The sequence below is a fragment of the Lepidochelys kempii genome, chromosome 9 (genome assembly GCF_965140265.1).
Source record: "Lepidochelys kempii isolate rLepKem1 chromosome 9, rLepKem1.hap2, whole genome shotgun sequence".
In the NCBI taxonomy this organism is placed as follows: Eukaryota; Metazoa; Chordata; order Testudines; family Cheloniidae; genus Lepidochelys; species Lepidochelys kempii.
Genome location: NC_133264.1, coordinates 27,287,986 through 27,311,048, shown reverse-complemented (window position 1 = coordinate 27,311,048; position 23,063 = coordinate 27,287,986). Strand labels below are relative to the sequence as shown.

Below are 23,063 nucleotides of genomic sequence, written 5' to 3'. Positions count from 1 at the left end.
AGCCACCTGCGACAATGTTTTTGCCCCATCAGGCATTGGGAGCTTAACCCAGAATTCCAATGGGCGGCGGAGACTGCGGGAACTGTGGGATAGGTACTCACAGTGCACTGCTCCGTACGTTGATGCTAGCCACGGTAGTGAGGATGCAGTCTGCCGACTTAATGCACTTAGTGTGGACATATGCAATTGACTGTATAAAATCAATTTTTAAAAATCGACTTCTATAATATCGACCTATTTTCGTAGTGTAGACATACCCTTAGACTGAATCCTGGGCTGCAGTACCCTGTGTAACCAATGTTCTTACCCTGCAAGTCTGACTGGGTTCAGTATTTGCTGCTCTTACCTTTGGGACTCTATCCACCGGATTACCTTTTACAACAAAAGTGTTATTTGCGTAACCATAGAAACAATGCATAATTTACAAGAAAAAATTTTGAAACGGAAGGTGTGTGCGCTATGTCTATCTTACCTGGAGTCTAACCACACTCCTGATGGGGTCTTCCATAGGTCTAACTCACCAGGACTGCCACACAGCAGTCCTTATATTCTCAGTCTCAAATCAATCTCTCTCTCTCTCTCTCATGTGTCTCTTTGACACCTCCACCTCCTCTTCAGGGACTGGTTCATTCCTGGGAAGCCCAGCGGGTGGTCACACCAGAGAATCAAAGTGATGAATTGCTCTTGTATTGTCTCAGAAGTGTTTGTTGATAAGTATCTATCAGGACCCACCCTTCCTCCTCTTTCCTGTATGCATTTTTGGGTAATCCTGTTAACTAAATAGATGCATACAGTGGACATCACAATCACCCGGTCAGCAAATAATATTCATAAATTATTTCTGGCAACTCCAAATCTGTCATATGCACCTCTAACTTTTGAAAGTTCAGAGGAAACTTTCCCTGTGGGCAGGCTATCCAATATCCGCCTACTGCAGATTTAATGACATTAAAACCATTTCTTAGACCCTGAGTACCTATTGAGCAAATATATATACTTAAAAAACAGAAAGCGAGAGAGGAGAAGGGGAACAGAAAGAAATATTGTATTGTTGTTACTGTCTTTCCCTTTAAAAAATGCATGATGCTAACAAAAGCATAATTTAATCTACACAGTAATAGTTCTGTTACTGTACTGTTCATTAACTCAATTGCATATACCAGTTCATAGGAAAGCTGTTTCCAGTGTTCTGTTACAGATACACAGCTGCACTTATTTCTGCTCCTGATGCAGAAGGACCATAAAGCAGTGGAACCTTATGGTTCTGCTGTGTGGGGAAGTCAGATTACAGGGGTTCTGTCTACATGGCACACTAAGCCCAGTTCTATGGGACCTGGTCTTGTGGACTTGTTTCCAAGTCCGTGCTTAAGTGTCCACACTGCAATGGAAACCTGGCCTTCACATTTGTGCTGGCATGTCCAAACTGCAGTAGTCAGCTTTGAGTCAGAACTTTATTTTCTGTGGGGGTGTGCTATTGTATCCCAAGGTTCCTAGTGCCCTCACCAGCGGAAGCTGCTTGTGCTTTTTTCATAGTGGGTTATGGGAGAACTTGTCTGTCTGTCCTGGGGCAATTGACTGGAAGCATTTTGGGTGGTTGTAGCCCACAAACACATCTAGCTGGGCCATTTTGTGTCCATATGCTTCCTGCAGGCAAAGCCAAGATGGATGCACCCTGGTGGAAAGACTTTTCTGCCTCATGCTCTCAGCCCTATTTTTGGGACACAGATGGAGCATCTGTGAGATGCTTGTGGACATTTCAGCGGCAGGTTTTTGAACTGCCAAGGCATCTCTTGGAGGAGGATACTGACGTGCCAGCTCCGTGCCGGCTCCAAACCAGCTGATGCTGCTCATACCTGTTGGCTTAGCTGCAGCTTCCCTTGTGTTGACCGGTGCTTCCTGAGCAGGGCCAGAAGCACAGATAGGTGGGATCACACCGTCTTGCGGACATGGATCCAGAACTTTAATGTGAAGAAGCAGACGTTCTTGAAAGTCTGTGAGCAGCTTGCCCCAACCCTTCAGCGCTAGGGTGCACACATGATGGGGGCCATGCTGATCCAGAAGCAAGTCACTATAGGTATCTGGAAGATGGATACCTCAGAGTGCTACAGGTCTGTGGCTAACCAGTATGGAGCTGGCAAATCAACTGTGGGGGTTGTGGTGTTGGAGGTTTATGAGGTGATCAGGACTCTTGATGCACCCCAAAATAGTGGGCATTACAAATGTTCCTGAAATAATTGCAGGTTTTCAGAGAATAGGCTTTCCAGACTGCACAAGGACCCTTGATGGGTGCCCTCTTCAAGATGTACATGAGTACATAAACTACAAAGGATACTCCATTATTATGCAGGCCCTGGTTGACCATAGGAGTAGAGTCATCAGTGGGAATGCACTGGTAGGGTGCACAATGCCACAGTGCTCGGAGATTGGATTTTACCTTCATTGAGAAGCTGTGACTTTGTTATAAATGGAGTCACTATCCCCGCTGTTATTCTAGGGGACCCTATCCCCTGTTGACATGGCTTTGGAAACCATACGCTATTTTCAAATGACCTGGCAAAAGAAGGTTCAACTATATATATTCAGTACCTGTAGAATGGTGATGGAATGTGCATTTAGCAGACTGAAATCCCATTGGCACTGCCTTCACAACCTCTGGATGCCAGTGTCATTAATGCAGTCAGCATTATTGTGGCTTACTGCACTCTGCCCAATGTCTGAGAGGAGATCGGGGAATCTTTTCACCAGGAATGGACTTGGGCACTGCTGGATTGCTGAACCAGTATACGCAGTCAGACAGTGCACCTGTCATGATTAGTGCATGCTTACTGTGCTTTCACTGTCCCATACATGAGGGGAAATGAAATGGTATTTGAGGTTGCTCTGTGTATGAGTGTGGGCCAGCAGTGGGAAGATTTTTGTAAATGTGTTGGTATTGTGCATTATGAATTATAGAGATGGGTTATGCGTTGTATCCATACTGGCAAGGTACTGCCATTTACAGTTTATGGAATACTGTGATGAGTTTATAAATTTTTATTACGAAAGTTTGAGATTGGGCATGGGATGACACTCATGAAAGTTTGTGCCACTTTTAGTATGACATTTAATAAAACTTGTGGTTGCAGCCTTGTGTGCAAATTCAACATTTTATTTTACATGAGTATTTACATGTCATAAGAACCAGAAATCCTCTGCAGGGCACAATAATGGAGAGGAGACTCAGGCTGTGGGTCAGGTGCAGGAGCTGAAGGTGGCACTTGAGCCTGCAGTCAGGTAGCCATGAGTGCAAGTAATTGCTTGAACAGCTCCTGCTGCTGTGCTCTGTCTTCCTCCCTCAGCTTGCAGTCATGTTCCATGAATCTGTCTGCCAGTTCTCCTCATGCTGGGCAGCCTCTGTGTGTCTCTCCACCCTGTATGCATCCTTATGCTTTTGGTAATCCACGTGGTCCTTCTGTACCTGCTAATTAATTTTATGTAGCAGGTCTCCTACCAGCTCATCTCACACTCTTTTTCTTACCCCACAGTAGATTAGTCTGCACCCACAGGCTCCTGATACCATGTGTTTGGAAGGGCCTTGAAAATAGAGAGAGAGAGAGAGAGAGAGAGAGAAAATTATTATTTGAGCACAATAAAAAATACATTTCACACTTTATGAAAGGGGCTGCTTTAATTCAAGATCAGAATTTATCAATGGGATGTATTCTGTTCTATTCACACCAAAAACACTATCATTTTGGATATCCTTTTGAGCAGCATTAAAAACTAGCAGACATCATGGTAAGAGACAAATTGAAAATTCAATTCAAATTATTTCTATATCGTCTTCGGGGTGGGCGGGGGGTGGGGGTGGGAGAGGAGTTGTTTGGGGCACACTTATGAGAGGTCTAGTTACTAGTGATGATTGTTCGGTCCAGTCAGGCAGGGTAGGCTCTGGAGAACACTGACCTTTTGGAGGTCCCCAAGTGGAAGTATGAACTCCTGTTTGGGGCCAGCCATCTATGTATGGTAAGGAGCTGTCTAGGCATCTGGAGACCCAACAGCATGTCATGGAATGGAGGGGGCTTGAGAGTTAGAGGCAGCCCAAATAAGAATGCTCTGTCCCAGAACATAAGACTGTTTGGAGTTCCTACTCTGTGAGAAGTTCACTTTCATCACCAACCAGCAATGGGTGAAAGCTTCTACTGATTTAGCACAAAGACACGGTACAGCCTCCTTACGAGCACACTGTGTCCCTGGACAACCCCTGACTGACGGCCAGCCATTGGGATCCCTAATACAGTCAGCCAGCCACCCTTTGCTGTAACTTGGACTCAGACATTAAAGCAAGCGATGGATCAGATGCATAATGTGGCTTGGTTTGCATTCATAAGAGCCAGGTTTTTAGGGACTCAGTTCATGGGCAGTCTAGGACAGTTTGGGTGCGGATTTATAAGGCATGTGATATTATGTGGGAGGGGTATGTGAGGCTGTGAATTGTGGAGTCCAAACCCACACTTATAACAGTCAGTGAGTAACTAGTAAAAATTTCATGGGTAACTGCTTGTTTAACATTTTTCCTCTTTTCGCCGTGTGCATTTTGAAACTATGTGGCGTCGGCGGTGGGGAGCGGTGGGAGGCAGAAGGTCAATAGAGAAGTGGTGTGGTTTCTGCCCTGAATAGAAAATCACAAAAATCCCAGTTTGTATTAATAACTTCATAGGCCCATGAGCTGGCATCCTTGACTCCGTGGTAGTCTGTCTTCAGCCACATGATTCACTCTCTGTATTCTTCTGCTGTCCAGTCGATCTCTAATGCTGCCAGTCGTGCCAATATAATTTTATAGACATGATCATTCCTTGTGCTCTTGGTGAAGTCAAGTGTATTGCTTGCTTGATAACTGAGGTTAAATAGAAGCCAGCTATGTTCCTTTGGTCAACTAGCTGTGTGCTTTTGATGTCAGACTCCATCTTGCTGCTGGGCATAGCTAATGCACATTAGTGTTGACTGACTGTGTTGTTTCCAGTTGAGCAGTCCGCATGAAATGAAGGGTCAAATGCCAAGAGGTTGCATTTGAATCAGGAGGTTGCTTCGGGTTCTGGGGAAGTGAGTGCCAAGTTTTGGATTTGAAGGGCTCGGAAGCACAGCACAGGGGATTGTGGGATAGCATTGTCAGACTCTCCAGACCCAAGTCTGGTGATCTGGACTTGAGCGGCGTCCACACTGCAAAATGTCGAGGCTCTGTCCCGGGTCACAGCACCACTCTGACGGCAGGCTTGAGTCCAGAAGGGTTCCTGGCCCTAGTCAGACTAATTTCTGTGTGAATGGAAAGGGGGTCTTTGGCTTAAATCTGAGTCAAAGTCCAGATTTAGTGTGTTATGTAGACTGTGCAGATGTACCCTGTATACGACAAAGGATTGCTGTGCAGTAGCTTCTCTGACAGAAGTTTGGAGCAAAGATTTTGGAGAGTGTGGTCAGTTGGTCCATCAACAAACATCCCCACTTCCCTTTTTCTTGTCTCTCTCCTTCCCCTTTCCCACCTGATGTTTAGGAAAGCTAGTACTGTGTACATTCTTGTCTTCCCTTCTGTTAGAGAGAAGCACTTATTGGATCAAGCTGCTGAAAACAGCAATATAGCCAAACATGCTGGCCCTCCGCTGTATGCAAAGCCTCTGACAATCAGTGTGGTGTTTGAAGTTATTACCTTTGTTCTGTCCTCCCTTCTCTCAGTATATGGAATGTTTTCCAACATAACAATCGGACTCTCACTGCAACATTAGTATTAGTTTTTGTGTGTGAATTCCTGTATATTTCAACACAGTGCTAAAAGGTCTTTAAGTGAAACGTTTCCTGATTGTTACGTTGCCCATGACTATCAGGGGTTCCCATAACTATTTCACCAGTAATAGGAAATCCTGTCTTAAGTAAGCACGAAGAACCACAGATTTGCTCAACTACAAAATCATGAGAGTTGCACGGTCATGTGTGTGAACTCTATTCGATAACTGCGTGGCATGGGAAATTGTCTCCAGAGAGTGAAGGGAACTAGAGGCAAGAATAACCTTTTTAATATTGCAGTGAAGGACTGGGCATTAAAGTCTGCTGAATAATCACTCCACCTGGAGTTTACTTATCGTGAGTTGGTTTTATTTTTAAATGTAGGCCATAAGCAGCCTTCAATTGTGCCGTGAAATCATACTTTCTTCACTGAGATATTTTTGCTGATACTGCACGTGTGAGCCTAAACTTGACCATTGATAAGCATCGGTATGGACGCTGCTGCTCATTCAGATCTTTCAAAGGCTGACTCAGCCTCACTCAGCAGTCCTACTTCTTAGCTAGATAACCACTTCCCCAGGACAGCGCCATGTGAGACCCAGTTAACCAATTTGTTGTCACTAATGTGGGCAACCTCTATTTGAAGTTATTGTAATGTTCGTTGTGATGCATGCATTTCTTTTTAATAATCCTATTCTGCTTCCATGGAAGCCAATGTCAAAATTCCCATTGAACTTGATAGTAAATTGCCCTTTAAGAGCATTGACTCCACAGCTTCTGTGGTGAAGTCACTGTTTAAACCTCCTGACTTCGTAAGTGTAAATACGGTGGAGCCATGTGCTGTGTGCGTCAGAGTAAAGTGTAGTTTTAAAGATCTGTCATTCACGTATGAAGTCCATTGTGCTAATAGATTCTTTACAGACTTATTGATCTCCCAAATCTTCCACAGTGGAAATGACTGGTTGTTAGCTACTGTTATTTCCCTGAGGACAATATGGAACTTAGCAGCCTGCAGAGATGCCACCTTCTGTGCTTATCATCCTGGGTCTGCATGGTACTCCATTTTTATTTGCATGGTCCTTGTGGTTTGCGGCTGGATCACAATTCTGAATACATGGTGTTTTCTATTTAACCCTTTCTGTGCTGCTTTTAGAAATTTCTGGATACTCTGCTTCGAAGTGCTTTCTCACAGCTGATGTACAGTAGCTAGGCACAGTGTTCCTCTGAGAAACTGTGAGTGCTACTTTGAGTGATTGTTCACACAGATACCATTCTTGGTGCCCAGGTGCCAAATGCTAGAATGATTGTGTTCTTTTGGGCAGCAGTGTCTGTTGGGATCGTGCCTGTGCCCTAAGTGCCCCTCTCCCCACCCAAGGTCATAAAGGGCAGAGTGGGCCAAACCACCCCTCAGTTCCTTCTTACCACCCAAGGCAGAGAGAGATCGATCCCTTGCAGTATCTGCTTACTCTGCACACTGTATGATGTATTAGCACAGTCAGTGATAGTGTAGTTTTCTTTTTAGGTCGATTGGTTAAATAAGTACAGTGTATAAAGACTAGAAAGTTGAGTTATTATAGGACCACCCCAGAGTAATGGCAGAAATGAAATCACCAGGAATTTAGATCTGTCCCTCATGTGGTGCTTCAGTGCCATCAGCCATGGGTGCACTTTGTGCCTGCTGTGTCTTGGAGATGTCCCAGTGTGATGCTCTGTTAGTTGCACTTTTCCCAAGTTTACCAGAGAATGAGGGAGGCAAAACTGAAACCTATTCTGGTTAAAGAAGTTAATGCAGGCATTCTCTTAGTAAGTGCCCTGTTGAACCTGGTAACACTTTGAGGTTCTGGGCCACATCCACTCATAGGCACCATTCGTCCACTCCTTCGTCAGCATTGACATTTGAGGGGGCAGACAGAAGCAATGTTGTAAGGATGAGCACACATGCAGATTTCCTCTCTGTCACCTAGCAAGAGACTGAAGGGTCATTAGCTGCATGACTCCTCTCGGGCTCCTACTTCCAAGGACCAATATGCTGAGAGAGCCCATTCTGGTACCCTGGCATTGACTTTCAAGGCAGCGCATACAGTAACTTCTAAATCAGCAGACCATGCTACCCTCAGTACTAATCCCATGGCACCAAGCCCTACATTGAGTCCTTCTATTATTGTAGCAGTACCTTACGCCTCAGTACCGATTACCTCTGCAATACCTGTTGTCTCAGTACTGACTGTCTCAGTATTGAAACTTTATACAGTGTCCTGTGACTTATCAATGGGCCTGGTACAGGAGTCCCCTCTGAATGAAAAACTTAGAGAGGTGACTACAAAACCCCCAGCCCTCCCTATATAAAGACAGGGTACGCCTGGCAGGACTGCCTTCCCTCCTCAAGGAGGATCACCGCAACAGCTGACCAACTCAGTTCCAATAATTCTAAAGCTCTTTGTCTCACTAGATTTCATAGTCTACAGGCAGAAATCAACCCTGACTCCAACTCAGAGCGCAGAGTTCACAGTAGCACTGTTTTACTCCGAGATGGTGAGACTTGCCTCCCACAAGAGAGATTTCAAACATCAATCAATTTCAAGCCCACCCAAGAATCAGTGAGAATATGTCTGGCTTCTAGAACACAGAGCCTCATGGACTTCTGTCACACAGCATGCCAGACTTCACTTTCACTCCATGCAAGGGTAGTTGAAATCAGTGTATCCGCCCAGCAGACACTGCATGGACGTGATCGTCATACTCCTACATAAAGTCCTCACCATGGTAAAATAGTGGAAAGATCCTCTTCAGATGTGCAATGGAATATTCTTCTCTGCACCTCTGCCTAGCAAGACTCTACCTGTCTAGGTTTTTATAGTTTATTTTGCAAAACAGTCCAGTAGAAATCACTTAGAGAATTGTGAAAAGATACCAGTTAAAGGCTAGATTGTGACTGGTCTAATGCACCTCTGTAGGGATATAAGGGATGGTGCAAGGTGTGCCCTTTTCTTCCCTGTGCCTGCTACCTGCATTGTTGGTAGCAGTGTAGGAGGGAGAACAGCTTCCGTGGCATTGCTATTACCCATCCTGTGCAGGTGGGTGGGGAGTAGGCAGAGTGTTGGGTTTTCCCATTCAGTGCACCAGCCAGTGGACCAGAAGAACTAATCAGTTCTCGTGTCATAGATTGCTTCCCTCGCACCCCACCCTGTCCCATCTCACCAGCTTTTAATTACTCTGGTCTTACCCTTCCCTGCTTTTAATTTGTCTGGTCTTAGTATTGCCTGTTTTACAATGTACGTTTTACCTGTGCTTGCCTTGAGTGCCTGTAGCTTCAGGGAGGACGTTTAAAACTGTGTGTATGCATGAGTGTGCACCAATGGTTCCTCTAATTTTTTCCATCCGTGTGCGTAATACATTTTGTTATGTGTAATGAAGTAATGTGCGCCACCAGTGGAAACAAAAAAGCTAGATATAATATATATTTTTAAAAAGTCACCATAGGGATAATTACTCCAGCCAGGACATTTTAGGCATTTTAGAACTCACACTTTAAATTTAATTCTTTGAGTAGAAAGCGAGAAATAAAAATTGCAAAGTGCATAGACCAGTCAAAAAACTAAACCCCACACTTTGAAAGAATAAAATTACAGAGAATATATGAGCATTGTAGGAAATACCAAAAAGTAACAACAATAATAATACAGGTATGTGTTAGGAGGTCAGTATGGAAGACTGTGTGCGACAGCGTGTGTGACACAGAGACTGTGGGCATGTCTACACTGGCAGAGTTACAGCACCACTCAGAGCGCTGAAGGAAAACCGCTGTTGTGTGTTCACACTGTCAGCTGCTTGCACAATAGTGTGTTCACACTTGCGGCACTTGCAGTGGTATTCGGAGCGTTGCACTCTGGGCAGCTATCCCACAGAGCACCTCTTTCTCTTCTGCCATTAAGAGTTGTGGGAAGGCGGAGGGGGTTGTGGGGCATCCTGGGTCCTGTCCCAGTGTCCCGTGATGCATTGCTTCTTATCCCAGCAATCCCTGTGCTTCTGTCCACATTTGGCGCCATCTTTCAATGGTTTGTGTATTGTGCACCCTGCCTTTCTGGGCTGCAGGAATGGATCCCGAACTATTAACTAGTATGCTGCTTCCTCTGACCAACACGTCATGAGTGGCAGTGGAGTTATTCCTTAAACTAAAAAGGTAAGAGAAGTGCGACATTGATCTCGCCACACGTAGTAACTATGACACGAGATTGCGTGTGGCATTCCCGGAGGTGCTGAGCAGAATGGAACGCTGCTTTTGGGCTCAGGAAACAAGCACTGAGTGGTGGGATCACATTGTGATGCACATCAGGGATGACAAGCAGTGGCTGCAGAACTTTTGCATGAGGAAAGCCACATTCATGGGACTGTGAGATGAGCTCACCCCCAGCCCTGCAGTGCAAGGACATGAAAATGAGAGCTGCCCTGCTGTTGGAGAAGTGCATGGCAATTGCACTGTGGAAGCCGGCTACTCCAGCCTGCTACTGATTGGTCTCTAACCAGTTCGGACTGGGAAAGTCGACCATTGGAGTCGTGTTGATGGAAGTGTGCAGGGTCATTAATCGCATCCTGCTCTGAAAGACCATGACTCTGGGCAACATGCGTGACATTGTGGCTGGCTTTGCACAAATGGGCTTTTCCTAACTGCAGCGGGGCAATAAATGACACGCATATTCCAATTCTGGCACCAGACCACCTAGCCACAGAGTACATTAATCGCAAGGGGTATTTCTCAATGGTTCTTCAGGTGCTTGTGGATCACCATGGGTGTGTCACAGACATTACCATCGGCTGGTCTGGAAAGGTGCATGACACACGTATCTTTCGGAACACCGGCCTGTTCAGGAAGCTGCAAGCCGGGACTTTCTTCCCGGACCAGAAGATCACTGTAGGGGAAGTTGAAATGTCCATTGTGATCCTGGGAGACCTCACCTACCCCTTAATGCTATGGCTTATGAAACCATACACGGGGCAACTTGACAGCAGCAAGGAGCGGTTCAACAACAGGCTGAGCAAGTGCAGACTGACTGTTGAGCGTGCTTTGACCATTTAAAAGCCCACTGGCGCTGTCTCTATGGGAAGCTGGACCTGGCAGATGACAATATTCCTAGGCTTATAGCAATGTGCTGTACACTCCATAGTATTTGTGAAAGGAAGGGTGAAAGCTTCACTCAGGGCTGGACTGCAGAGGCTCAGAGCCTGGAGGCTGAGTTTGAACAGCCAGAGACCAGGGCTATTAGAGGGGTGCAGCATGGGTCCATAAGGACTAGGGAATCCTTGAGGCAGCAATTTGAAGCTGAAAACCACTAATATTTGTTGCGATGCTCGGGAGTGCAGTGCTTGTAATGCTAGGAAGTGATTGGTGCAGATGATGCAATATGTGGGTTTAACATAATTGTATGTTGCTTTGCAGTCCTCATTCTGCTTTCAATTAATAGAATAAAGTTTGCTTTCAAACCAACACAATTCTTTTATTAAAAGACAACAACCAGAGGAGAGAGTCAAACAAAAAAAGCATCAGCAGTGAGGGGAATGGGGAAAGGGAAGGTCCCAGGAGGAGGAAGGGTCCCGGGATGGCTAAAGATTTGTGTATGTCCAGGGACCATATCCAACCTTCTCCTTTGGAGTACAGTGCAGCGGGTACTGTGCTTCAGCAGGGCCAAACTGCAGAGGGACGGGTGTTGAGTGCAGTGGGTACTGGGAGTCCGCAGGGCTGGACTGTGATGGGGGAGGAGTGGAATGCTGCGGGTATACACTGGAGCCAGGAGGTTGATAAGAGTGTGTTGGCGGTGTCTGGGGGGTGCATGGGAAAGAGTTTTACGACAGCGGCTGCAGGAGAGGGCGGGTGCGGAGCTGCTCAGTTTGAAGAGCTAGTATCGCCTGGAGCATGTCTGCGTGGTGCTCCATAAACTTGAAGAGCCTCTCCGTGGCTTCATTCTGGCGTGCCGCGTTCTCCTTTCGGTCCCTCTTCTTGCTATCCCGCCGCTCCTTGGGGGGAAGGACAAAATGCAGAAAGTTCTCCTTAGTTCTTGGCTGCTTCCTAATTCTGCTCAACCGGCGATAACAAAGAGGGAGGCTGGGCTCCCAAGGTAATCTCTGTGAAGTTTAAATGCAGCATTTTACAGAAACAGTGTTGTCTGCAACATAGAGAACACTGATTCAGTGATTTAAAACACAGCCAGTACTCTTACACCTGTTACTAACTGGCTGACCCCGAGCAAGCACGCATGAGCCACAAGACCCCCAAAATGGCAAGTAGCTGCAGGGGCAGGGTAAATCACTCTTCCTGGACCCTACTGTACACTGGGCATGTGGCTCTTTGGAAGAGCCAGCACTGTAGATGAGGCCTGATAATCATTCCTGTCACCACGCTTTCCACAGGATGTGATCATAGAATCATCGAATATTAGGGTTGCAAGGGACCTCAGGAAGTCATCTAGTCCAACCCCCTGCTCAAAGCAGGACCAATCCCCAATTTTTGCCCCAGATCCCTAAATGATCCCCTCAAGAATTGAACTCACAACCCTGGGTTTAGCAGGCCAATGCTCGAACCACTGAGTTATCCCTCCCCCATTAGGGATGATACCTCGCTGCTGGGGGTGAGCAGAGAATCAAGGGACGATTTTTTCCAAGACTGCGCCTTTGTCCCAGGCCCTTATGCGGCTCACCTGTGTGCAGCAATGGTCTCCCCTCACCCTCCCGTGATAGCACAGTGATGCGGGAAAGTTACCGTTAACGGGGCAAGAAACAAAGCAACTCTGTTGAAGAACCTGCAGCAGTGAATTGCCCAGTATCTGCATGAGAGTTTCCTCGAGATCTGAGGGAGATTCCTGTGACGTGAGGGAGTCAATCAACAGCCTGTTCCACCGCTCAGTCTTGTCTCCCACCGCATGCCTAGTCTGTGTTCTGCAACCCTCCTGCCCGCAACAACTCATTTCAGCGATTCCCAAAATCAGATTCACTTACCGGGGCCTCCTCTCCTGTTTGCGCTTCGCCAACCCTGACAGCTGTGACTGGCTAGCCTCCTCTGGGGTAGAAAAGAGCTCCTGGTTGCATGCATCTCTGACCTCCTAGTCATCCTCTGCCTCTGGGTCCCCCTACCCCTCCAGTCTTCATCCAAGATTTTCTCCTCTTGGCTTGGTCCAGTTTCGACTGGCATGTAAGCCACCGAAGTATCTACAGGGCCCTTTGTAGTGGAGGTGAGGTCGCCACTGAGTATCACATCCAGCTGTTTGTAGAATTGGCAGCTCATGGGCACAGCTTCTCACCCCTTGTGGTAGGTGTTCCGCAGCTTCTTCACTTTGACCCTGCACTGCAGTGTGTCCCGGTCATGGCCCCTTTCTGTCATACATTGTGAAATCTGTTCATAGGTATCATAATTCCTATGGCTGGAGCACAGCTGGGTCTGGACAGCCTCCTCTCCCCAAATGCTGATGAGGTCCACCAGCTTGGCATTGCTCCAAGCGAGGGATCGCCTGGTGCATGGAGCAGGCATGGCCATCTGGAAAGATGCACTGAGACCACTGCACGCATCACCGAGCAAATAGGAGGGGGACGTTCAAAATTCCAAAGGAATTTACGGGGCAGAGATGAGGGTTGGTCACCTCAGGGCAGTAGAGTTCAAACCGATGACCAGAGAGAGACAGAAACAGGCATTGTGGGACACCTCCTGGAGGCCAGTCGCAGCGCTGCAATTGACCAGGGTGTCTACGTTGGGACCGCAATGCTGTAGTCCTGGCGCAGAAAGTGCTATTCCTCTTGTTGGGCTAGCTTTTTTACAGTGCTACAAGTTCACAGTTTCTGCGCACTAAGTGGCTTGACAGTGTGTACACCTCGGGAGTGACAGTGTTCAAAGCTGCTTTACTGCGCAGAAACTTGCCAGCGTAGACAGGGCCTGCGTGTGCGCTGGCTGCTGGGGAAGTTTCTGAGAGATGTCATGTGCTGTCTCTTTAAGGCATGCCCTGAAAGCTGTCCTGCTCCTGAGCCATGTGTCCCCTCCCCGGCTCTGGGGGGATGGGGTACGTTGGCAGGTGGGAGGGGGAGAGACTCTGCATGCGTGTGCGTGCGCGCAGGCTGCTGGGGAAGACTCTGAGAGACCGCACTCTCTCTTCAAGGCACTCACTGCCCGGAAGGCTCGTTCAGAGCTGTTGCAAATCCTGAGCCCTGTCCCCTCTCCCCTGCTCTGTGGAGATGGGGTACAGGGGAGGGGAATGGGGGACAACCTGATTTCAGTACCTCCTCCCCCCCCGCTCTGCACAGCCAGCGGGAGGATCCCTGGAGCAACTGCAGGAGCAATGTGGCTGCAAAGCAGTGTGGGGGAGGGGCACCTGAACACACACTGCCAGATGTCTGCGGCTCTGCGAATCAAGTGCGCGGCACTTGAATCACTCCTGGGCCGCTGTGCAACCATGCAGCTTAGAGGGAACACAGGTGTGCACACAAAAGCGGAAGTAAATGTTGTTTAACAGATCATTGAGAAATCTGGAGTTTCAGAAAGTAACTTGAACTGCCAGATCCATCTAACAATAGTAAACTAAAGTAAATGACATATCCCCCTCTCCAAAGAGCTACCCATATTTTCTTCTGAATTTCATTGTACAACTAGAGGGAGGAGAAATTAAGACATCACTTAAATTATTAGTAACTACACTTTATAATTAGGCTTGGCAGAATTCAGTTTTTATTACAATTTCCGCACATAATATTGATTATTGTTAAGTATCTTTTCTGATATTTATCTATTTAAATTTTCACAGTTACAGGAAATTGGGGGTCATCAGACAATGTAATGACAGTAGACACTGAGTTAAATTAGCTGTATAACTATTAAAACAAAAATGGTCAACATCACATGTCAAAATATACAGTGCAAATATCTTTTAAATCAACAAATCATACCAGTTTTTACTATTCAAATGCTAGTGCATTTGTAACATGCCTAATTCAAAAACCTAAATCACTGGGTTTTGTCCTTAAAATCTTACTTTGCCTGTGTGCACATTTTGATTATTATCAATGAAAATATTTTTCATCATTTTGTATGTTTGTGGTGAAATTGACGTTGACTCATAAAAATCTAATCCTTCCAGGCGTATTTATAATTACAGTTGGTATGATTTATTGGATCAACAGAATAAACCATAAAACATGTATTACAAGTTCAGTACTAAAATTTATATACAAGTGAAGAACATTTTAACAAGTTATATAGTATTTGGCCTCCATCCTACAAACAGTTACTCCTGTGTGTGCTTGCAGTGGTGATAGAAAGTATACAGAAGGTAATATCTGTTTGTAGGATCAGAGCCTTACATGTTAGTGAAAGATTTTTCAGACTCAGAGTCTGGTTAGTAGTTGTATCAGCAGTAAGTCTCTTAGTGGTTGTTTATAGCAACCTAGGGCCATCTGCAGTCAGAATTATGTACACAATTGTTACTGAAAAAATTGCATTCCTGATTTCCCAAACTAAAAATGCATCATAGCTGTAACTAAAAAGCATAGCTAGAAATCTAGTATAGTGAAAAGAAAAGCTGATGTTAACTCTCATAATTGGTTTAACCCTTTCAGTGCTTCTATCCCATGAAACCCAGGGATTTTTATTGGTGTAAAATTAGTTTTACTGAAAATGGTCATTTATATATTGCTCACCGTAAAACCGTGGTTATTTGGTTGGTCTTTCAGAGTGTGTTCTGGGGTACTCAAAGGTTTAACTTCAGTCTAAATAGATTTGCTTAATATACATTATTTCTGGATACAGTTATTAATAAAATGGTCAGCAACTTTAAAAATGCAAATGTATGATGCCAGAAGTGTAATGTTCATTCTGCTAATTCAGCACACATAAATAGCTTTTCCCCTGCTATGCTTAGTTGTTTGGCATTCGGATGCAAGGTGATAGCTTTCTTTTTTAAAAAAATATCTGGCTTATTGATATTTTCTTTAGTTGCATTTTTCAGATTTTAATTGGTATGGGTGAAATCCTGGCTCCCACTTGAAGTCGGCGTGCTTTGTCACCAACTTCAAGGGAGCTAGGATTTCACCATTTCTCTGCTGAGCCCTCACAGTTTATAAATTCATCTATTGTATTCTATGACTAAAAAGCTGTTTCCCCCCCCCCCTTTATAATCGTTTTAATAAGCATTCAGGCCTGGATCCAACATATGCTTAAAACTCAAGCACAAGAGTATTCCCACTGACTTTCGTGAGACTACTTGTATGTAACTAAGCATACACTTAACCACTTTGCTGCATTGGGGCTATAACCAGTAAAGTTCCTCTGTTCCAGTGTTTCTGTGCTTCTGTCATAGAACCTAGATTCAAACAACACAGATTCAGTTCCCAGAGAAGTAAGTGGGAGTTAGCCATTGATTTTATTGGAGTAAGACCTGGGTATTTATTATTAATAAGCATGTAAATACCTGTATTATTTGCTATTTACCCAATGTTGTAGCCTTACATTGGCGTCTCATCGCTACCGGCTCCATTGTTCTGCTCCTTGGTGCGTTTGTGCAACATGTTTATCAAGGATTTTCTAAAGGACTTACAAAGGAAAAAATATATGAATGGATCTAGGCACGCATTTAAAGATGTTAACCAGAGGGTGCTCTCTTTTATATAGAACAATATGTTCTGAGCAGAGCATTGAAAAACATCTCTTGTTTGGCTCAAGGTATAGGGAATTCTGGTAAAATGGAATGGCACAAAACAAATAAAGAACACTGCAATAATGATAAATACCTTAATATTTACAGGCTTTCTGGACACCTTCCCCGTGCATCTTGTTCTTTTATATGATTTATACAGTTCTTTTGTTATGAGTATGTAACATACAACTATGATGACCAAATTAACCCAGAAGATAAACTGGCAAATGTAGTTCACAATTTCATGCCATAGTAACCCAAACTCTGATTTCAAGTGAGCACATTTCTTCACTGTTTTACGTGTGGGTTTTTTGTTTGTCAGAATCATGTTAGGTAGTGAGAGAATAAACATTAATATCCATATTACCATGGACAGAATCTTAGCACCTAACAGGCTGCTAGTGCTTGATGTTTTAAATGGTCTGGCAGCTTTCTGATAGCGATCAATAGTTATTAGACCCAGAAACAAAATACTAATGTACATGGTGAAGTAAAATATGACCTGTGTGACCTGGCATACAAATCCCCTCAGTGCCCAAGGCACCATTTTTGCGTCACTGAGAATTTTGAATGGAAAGGTCAGGATCATGAGGATGTCAGAAATGACTGTGTTCTTAAGGAAGACGATGAAATTAGATTTACTGGAGATTTGAAAAAACACCCGCATCGCCAGGCCATTCATGACAATGCCCACGAGAAAGAGAACAGTGTAGAGCAAGGGAAAGAGAACTTGACTGATTTTGTTATCACTGTTGCAGTTGCTTTCATTTCCAGGATAGCTGAAGTTGTATTTGGCATTCATTTGTACTTTGATATCTTTTCCCCCTGTTAAAACAAAGGATACAGGGTTATCATTTATCAGGTAGAGAACTGCAGCATTCATTTTATTCAGGGTGGATAAACATCATTGATATAATTTTTAATTGGATTTTTAAATTAAAATACAGGTTTATTTTTTTTTAAATATAATCTCTTTACTTAATTTTGAAATTGACAACTTATGTTAAGGCATAAACCTATTACAATTAAACTCATTTAAAACGTTTAAAAATTATATTAAGCAGAACATATTTGCTGCCACATTTGATAGCAAGTCAAATCACAGAACTAGTGGGAGCACCTAAGCACCTGTACCCTGAGTTTGTTGAAGTGCTAACCTAGCTTTTGACAATAGTAGCGTGTTCTGCAGGTTCAGAAAGGATATCTTTTTCATTTCAGTTTATTCAGCTAGTTCAGTTCAAAGACTAATTCATTCAAAGTTAAGAAGCCTGTTGGGAGTTGAAAAAGCAGGAAAGCTTGTTTTCTTATTCCAATCTATTAATAAAAGCTAAGTGTAAAAGGATGAAATCTATTCGCTCTAAAATCTTGAAAGAAACAATCAGTCCACTTCAGTAACTATAGATAATACGTCCTTTATTTAATAAAGCAGTCAGTTTTAAATGCAGAACATGTTTTGATAAAGAAAAAAGTTATGTATCCAGCATGTTTAAGGTAGTTTCATTTAATTAAAAAAAATGCTCCTTTTGAATTTCCATCCAAATAGAGACTGACACAAATCACAAAAAATTAATCTAGTAAATAAGAAATGCATCATCCACCATTTTCTGACATAAAAATGTAAAAGTTAATCTGAATAAATGTAAGTTAACTAAATGTGTAAAGATATATAGACCCTTTTGATTAGCAAAAAGAAGCACCAAATTTAGTATAAAGGTTATATTTAGTTGAAAATCAACATATTTTAATGTTGAGAGAATGTTGAGAACTCATGAGAATCAACCTTTCTTTAGGAAAATAACTAAAAAGTACAAATGCAAAATATGATTAAAATCAATTATTTTAATCAAGGGTTTGTGCTTGCTGATTTAAATCATAATTAAAACTAGTGATTTAAATCAATCTACCCACACTGTATTCTGGTTATTCTATGTATATGAATGTTGTTGGTTTTTCTGCTAGCATAATGTCTTGGGTATTTATCACCACACCATGGATGACAGATCTGCAGATACAGCGTTAAATTCAGAGGCTGTTTTTCTAACAATAATTGAGAGTAATTTCAACCACGATCAGTTCAGACAGAGATAGGCACCCTTAAACCCAGTTAGACTCTCTTAGACATTGGTAAGTTGGAGAAGCTTGAGTTTCAAGAAGCAAGATGAAAGTAAAAAAAAGTTTAAATTTAGATACGGTGAAGGCTAAGGAATTTAAGCCCTTTTACAACCTTGTTGCCTCTCCTCTCTTTTGACTCGCAGGGTCAAAGAGGTGATGTGCTAGGGGTGTGGGTAAATTACACACTGGTATCAGTAAATGGATGTTGAGTCTAAACTGGTCTGACACACAGACAGAGGGTTGGGAGTCAGAAGAAGGTGTAAGACGCACCAAGAGTTTCCTCTCTGAATATGCCCCACAGATTATTCCTTTTGGAGATGCATGATCTTTCCAAGTGGTTTCCTAGTACTTATGTTCTGTGGGGAATTGCTACGCAAACTCTAACCAACTACTGTATCTGTGCAAATACCACCTTGTGGATGACCACAATAATGCTCTCTACACAGTTGTGGCTTATCGGTCTTTGGCCACAACTGCTCACTCACAACAGCACAAATGATGAATTCAGGGGCAATACAGGGCTGTCATTTCATTTTTTGCCTGTATAGTGATCTTTCCAAACCGCAGTTTTCAAATGGGGGAAGGAAAATGTTGTTCTCATTTTTTTTTAAATTCAGGAATGGGATTGCTTATATTAGTTGCTTTTGGCTACAGATTTAGTTATCAGTGATAATTGGATTAGCTGCTAAAAGGAAACCATATATAGTGCTCAGTAAATTATCTACTAACTTTTTTCCTCTCTCCTACCTGAGTCCTCCATCCTAGGACTTTTAGGCAGCTATGAACCTATCTCCTCACCTAATTATTTTTATTTCCCTTCCCGGTTGCCTGTTGTTGCCCCAGTCTCCCTCTATTGTTCTTTTCCCCCCACTGCTCCTGTGGTGTCTTTCTTGCTGCTGCCCCCTCTTGCTGATCACCTCTCTCAGTGCTGTTTCTTGACCTCACTTTGTGCCTCTTCTAAAAGTCATTCTTCCCCTGTCTTCCTATGCTCTGACTTGTCTCTCTCCTTAGACATGCAGCAGCCACTAGAGGCTTTCCCTTCCGAGTGCAGTGGGAGGGAGGGAGGGAAGGAGGAAGAACTTTTGGATCATCTCTCCTGCTGGCTGCTGCCACCCATGGATGGGAGTGGGTGGGCGAGGATCTGCTCTGCCCCAGCTTTGTCACCGTAGACTGGCTTCAGATTCTACCTTACCCCGTCAACTTCAGCAAGAAGGTAGGAGGGGATTCCAGCTGCGATCTGGGGGCACGAGGCATCTCTAGAGCTGCTTTCTGTCTTCAGTACTCTATCCGGCCAACTCACTGGCTAACATTCTGAGGCACCTTCGAACTCTCACGCCAACTGCTGAGCTGCAGTGCTTGTGGGGAGGAAAAATTGCAGGAAAAATGTATTCCTGCTGCATGGTCCTCACAGTCAGGCAATCTGTTTAAAACCCCTCATAAATACCTGCAGTCACCTATTATTGCTGTGGGCCTTAAACCTTTAGGCACCAGGAGGAGTGGTACCCCAAACTGCAAGTCCCCTAACAGTCCATTTTCTGAGGGAGACTTGAGCACTTGCATGGGGGCAGGGATATGCTTTGCAACTGTGTCCTATAAGGTTTGCCTCCCCACATACTGTCGCTGTCCCACCTCAAGTACCAAACTCTACCCCGGTTTTGGGACAAAGCATGAAGACACCATGCTGCTAGGGACTCCTGTCCTACCTTCCGGTTGCCACAATAACATGAAATGAAAATCTTGAGGCACAGCTCAGCAGCCTTTTGCGTATTCCATTGTCGGCGATCCCCAGCCACCTGTCAGACCAAAAGCTTCTTAAAGTAAACAGGTCCAACTCCTCAAACAGTGATCCCACAGGAAAGCACAAACCGCATAGAGCATGGCAGATCCACCATTAGGGAAAATCCCTTCCTTAGCCCCAAACAGCAACTGGTGTCATACTTCACATGTGACCAAGGACCAGCTATCTCAGATCTTCATAGATATTTAGGTCAGAAGGGACCATTATCATCTAGTCTGACCTCCTGCATAATGCAGGCCACAGAATTTCACCCACCACTCCTGCAAAAAACCTCTCACCTATATCTGTGCTATTGAAGTCCTCAAATCGTAGTTTAAAGACTTCAAGGAGCAGAGAATCCTCCAGCAAGTGACCCGTGCCCCATGCTACAGAGGAAGGCGGAAAACCTCCAGGGCCTCTTCCAATCTGCCCTGGAGGAAAATTCCTTCCCCACCCCAAATATGGCGATCAGCTAAACCCTGAGCATATGGGCAAGATTCATCAGCCAGATACGACAGAAAATTCTTTCCTGGGTAACTCGGATCCCACCCCATCTAATAGCCCATCACAAGCCATTGGGCCTATTTACCATGAATATTTAATTACCAAAACCATGTTATCCCATCATACCATCTCCTCCATAAACTTATCGAGTTTAATCTTAAAGCCAGATAGATCTTTTGCCCCCACTGCTTCCCTTGGAAGGCTATTCCAAAACTTCACTCCTCTGATGGTTAGGAACCTTCGTCTAATTTCTAGTCTAAATTTCCTGGTGGCCAGTCTTGTGTCCGCATTGGTACTGAGCTTAAATAATTCTTCTCCCTCTCCGGTATTTATCCCTCTGATATATTTATAGAGAGCAATCATATCTCCCCTCAACCTTCTTTTAGTTAGGCTAAACAAGCCAAGCTCCTTGAGTCTCCTTTCCTAAGACAAGTTTTCCATTCCTCGGATCATCCTAGTAGCCCTTCTCTTTACCTGTTCCAGTTTGAATTCATCCTTCTTAAACATGGGAGACCAGAACTGCGCAGAGTATTCCAGGTGAGGTCTCACCAGTGCCTTGTATAACGGTACTAAAACCTCCTTATCCCTACTGGAAATACCTCTCCTGATGCATCCCAAGACCGCATTAGCTTTTTTTCACAGCCATATCACATTGGCAGCTCATAGTCATCCTATGATCAACCAATACTCCAAGGTCCTTTTCCTCCTCCGTTGCTTCTAAATGTGAAAGTCATGCTGAGTGCACAACCAGTTCATTAACTGCTGGACCTGACACCCAGCTGTTGATATTTAAGACCAAAAAGCCAAGTATGTTAAAGTGCTTTGAGATCCTGAAATGCAAAGTCCTACAAAAGTGTAAATTAGTATTACTATTTACTACTTATTAATTGTACATTGCTTTCTTTAGTCTTTGTAAGGAGGCTCAAATAGTTTTGCTGTGCCAAAAGGGAAGAATGGCAAAATAGGACGTAGGATGGGAAATGCTGCTATGAATAATTTCCTTTAATTACAGCTAATAGCGTGTTATAAACAAAAAAATGTATATTTAAACAAAACTTAGTTTGAGATGTCAAAATATTTACCAACAGATCCTTTCAAATAACTGAATATGATGCAACTTTATTTTCAAAATTTCATATTGTCACAAACAGGAACATCTGTGATCTATGACCATCAGAAAAAATTAGAACCTCACTAATTTGCTTGTTGATAAAGTGTGTACTTCATAATATGTGTACAAATGGCAGTCTTTCCCCACTTTTCTGCAAAGATTAAGCTGTGTTGGTAGTGTTCTGTAGCTTGGACTCATGTTAAGTTTTTGTTCAACCTTCACAATATTTAGTAATGTACTATGAACTGTTATCACTAAGAATTAAAGTGCACTTGTCAAATAAATTAACACAGTGCTGCTTTGTTTTGGTAGTTGGTTTACCTGTTGTTTACAAAAGTAAGAACATTGGTTTTCGCAGCAATTAATACAAAAGTATGATCTAAATGGTCTGCTATGTAATCCAAAGATGTTTAGAAAGAGGGATGAAAAACCATATAAGGAAGATTGCAAGAGCAAAGTTTTAACTGAGCAGTAAACTTCAAGCCCTTCAGTGATACAATTATAAACATTACTATACTTCAGTATTATCCCAGTAGGAGTGGGGGGTTTATAAATAACTTTAGATGCTCTGAGTTATCAGATGATATTTACATCTCTCTGATAGCTTCATTATTAAAAGGTGCTCACTTGTATTTCCATCTGTAAAAGATTATATGACAGGAATTTATGAAACATCATGTATTTTAAAATGTAAATATATTTTTAGCTGCACATGTCAATTGTAATTAAATGGCTATTACATAAGCTTGAGGGAGCAGAAAAGAATATGTTGAGAGAAAGAAAATTACCTTACAACCGCTGAAAAATGGTGAAATATTAGGTCTTTCCTGTGATGGGAAGTTAATATTGCTGGCAGATCATCATTTGCTGTTCCTTTTCCCCTCTGGTTTTCTTTCCTTTTTTTAAGCTTGAGACTCAGAAGATAGCATTAGTTTAGTAGCTTACTTCAGTAAAAATACTTCAGATGAACAGAGAGAGAGAGAAGGAAGCTGTACATCCCAGCTTTAGTACTTAGAAAGACGCTCTGCTCTCCAAGTTAAAACTTGTGTTTCTTAGCTGTGCATACAGTTTCAAATTCCAGGCGACAGCCTCGATGCTTCTGCTTTTATTTCCTGTAAAAGAGGGAAAAGAGACTTGGTTA

General features: G+C 43.6%; 2 protein-coding genes across 16 annotated transcripts in view; one reads left to right on the top strand and one right to left on the bottom strand.

Annotated features, from left to right (window-relative positions):
* MED12L (mediator complex subunit 12L) overlaps positions 1 to 23,063 on the top strand; it is a 321,153-nt gene that overhangs the window by 193,820 nt on the left and 104,270 nt on the right. The gene's annotated exons all lie outside the window — the stretch shown is intronic.
* Positions 14,478 to 22,995, bottom strand: P2RY12 (purinergic receptor P2Y12). 3 transcript variants are annotated; one of them, XM_073359686.1, is made up of 3 exons: positions 22,711 to 22,995; positions 16,194 to 17,243; positions 14,478 to 16,085 (listed from the first exon to the last, which is right to left on the bottom strand). In XM_073359686.1, exon 2 carries the CDS (start codon positions 17,218 to 17,220, stop codon positions 16,228 to 16,230), a length of 993 nt encoding a protein of 330 aa, XP_073215787.1. In that variant the 5' UTR covers positions 17,221 to 17,243; positions 22,711 to 22,995; the 3' UTR covers positions 14,478 to 16,085; positions 16,194 to 16,227. The 3 variants fall into 3 exon arrangements, with proteins under 3 accessions (XP_073215787.1, XP_073215785.1, XP_073215786.1); XM_073359684.1 differs by having other exon boundaries at positions 14,478 to 17,243; XM_073359685.1 differs by lacking the exon at positions 22,711 to 22,995 and adding an exon at positions 19,723 to 19,808 and having other exon boundaries at positions 14,478 to 17,243.

What these genes read in the sequence shown, in the direction of transcription:
- P2RY12 (XM_073359684.1), bottom strand. Translation starts at nt 17,220, where the DNA reads ATGAATGCCAAATACAACTTCAGCTATCCTGGAAATGAAAGCAACTGC.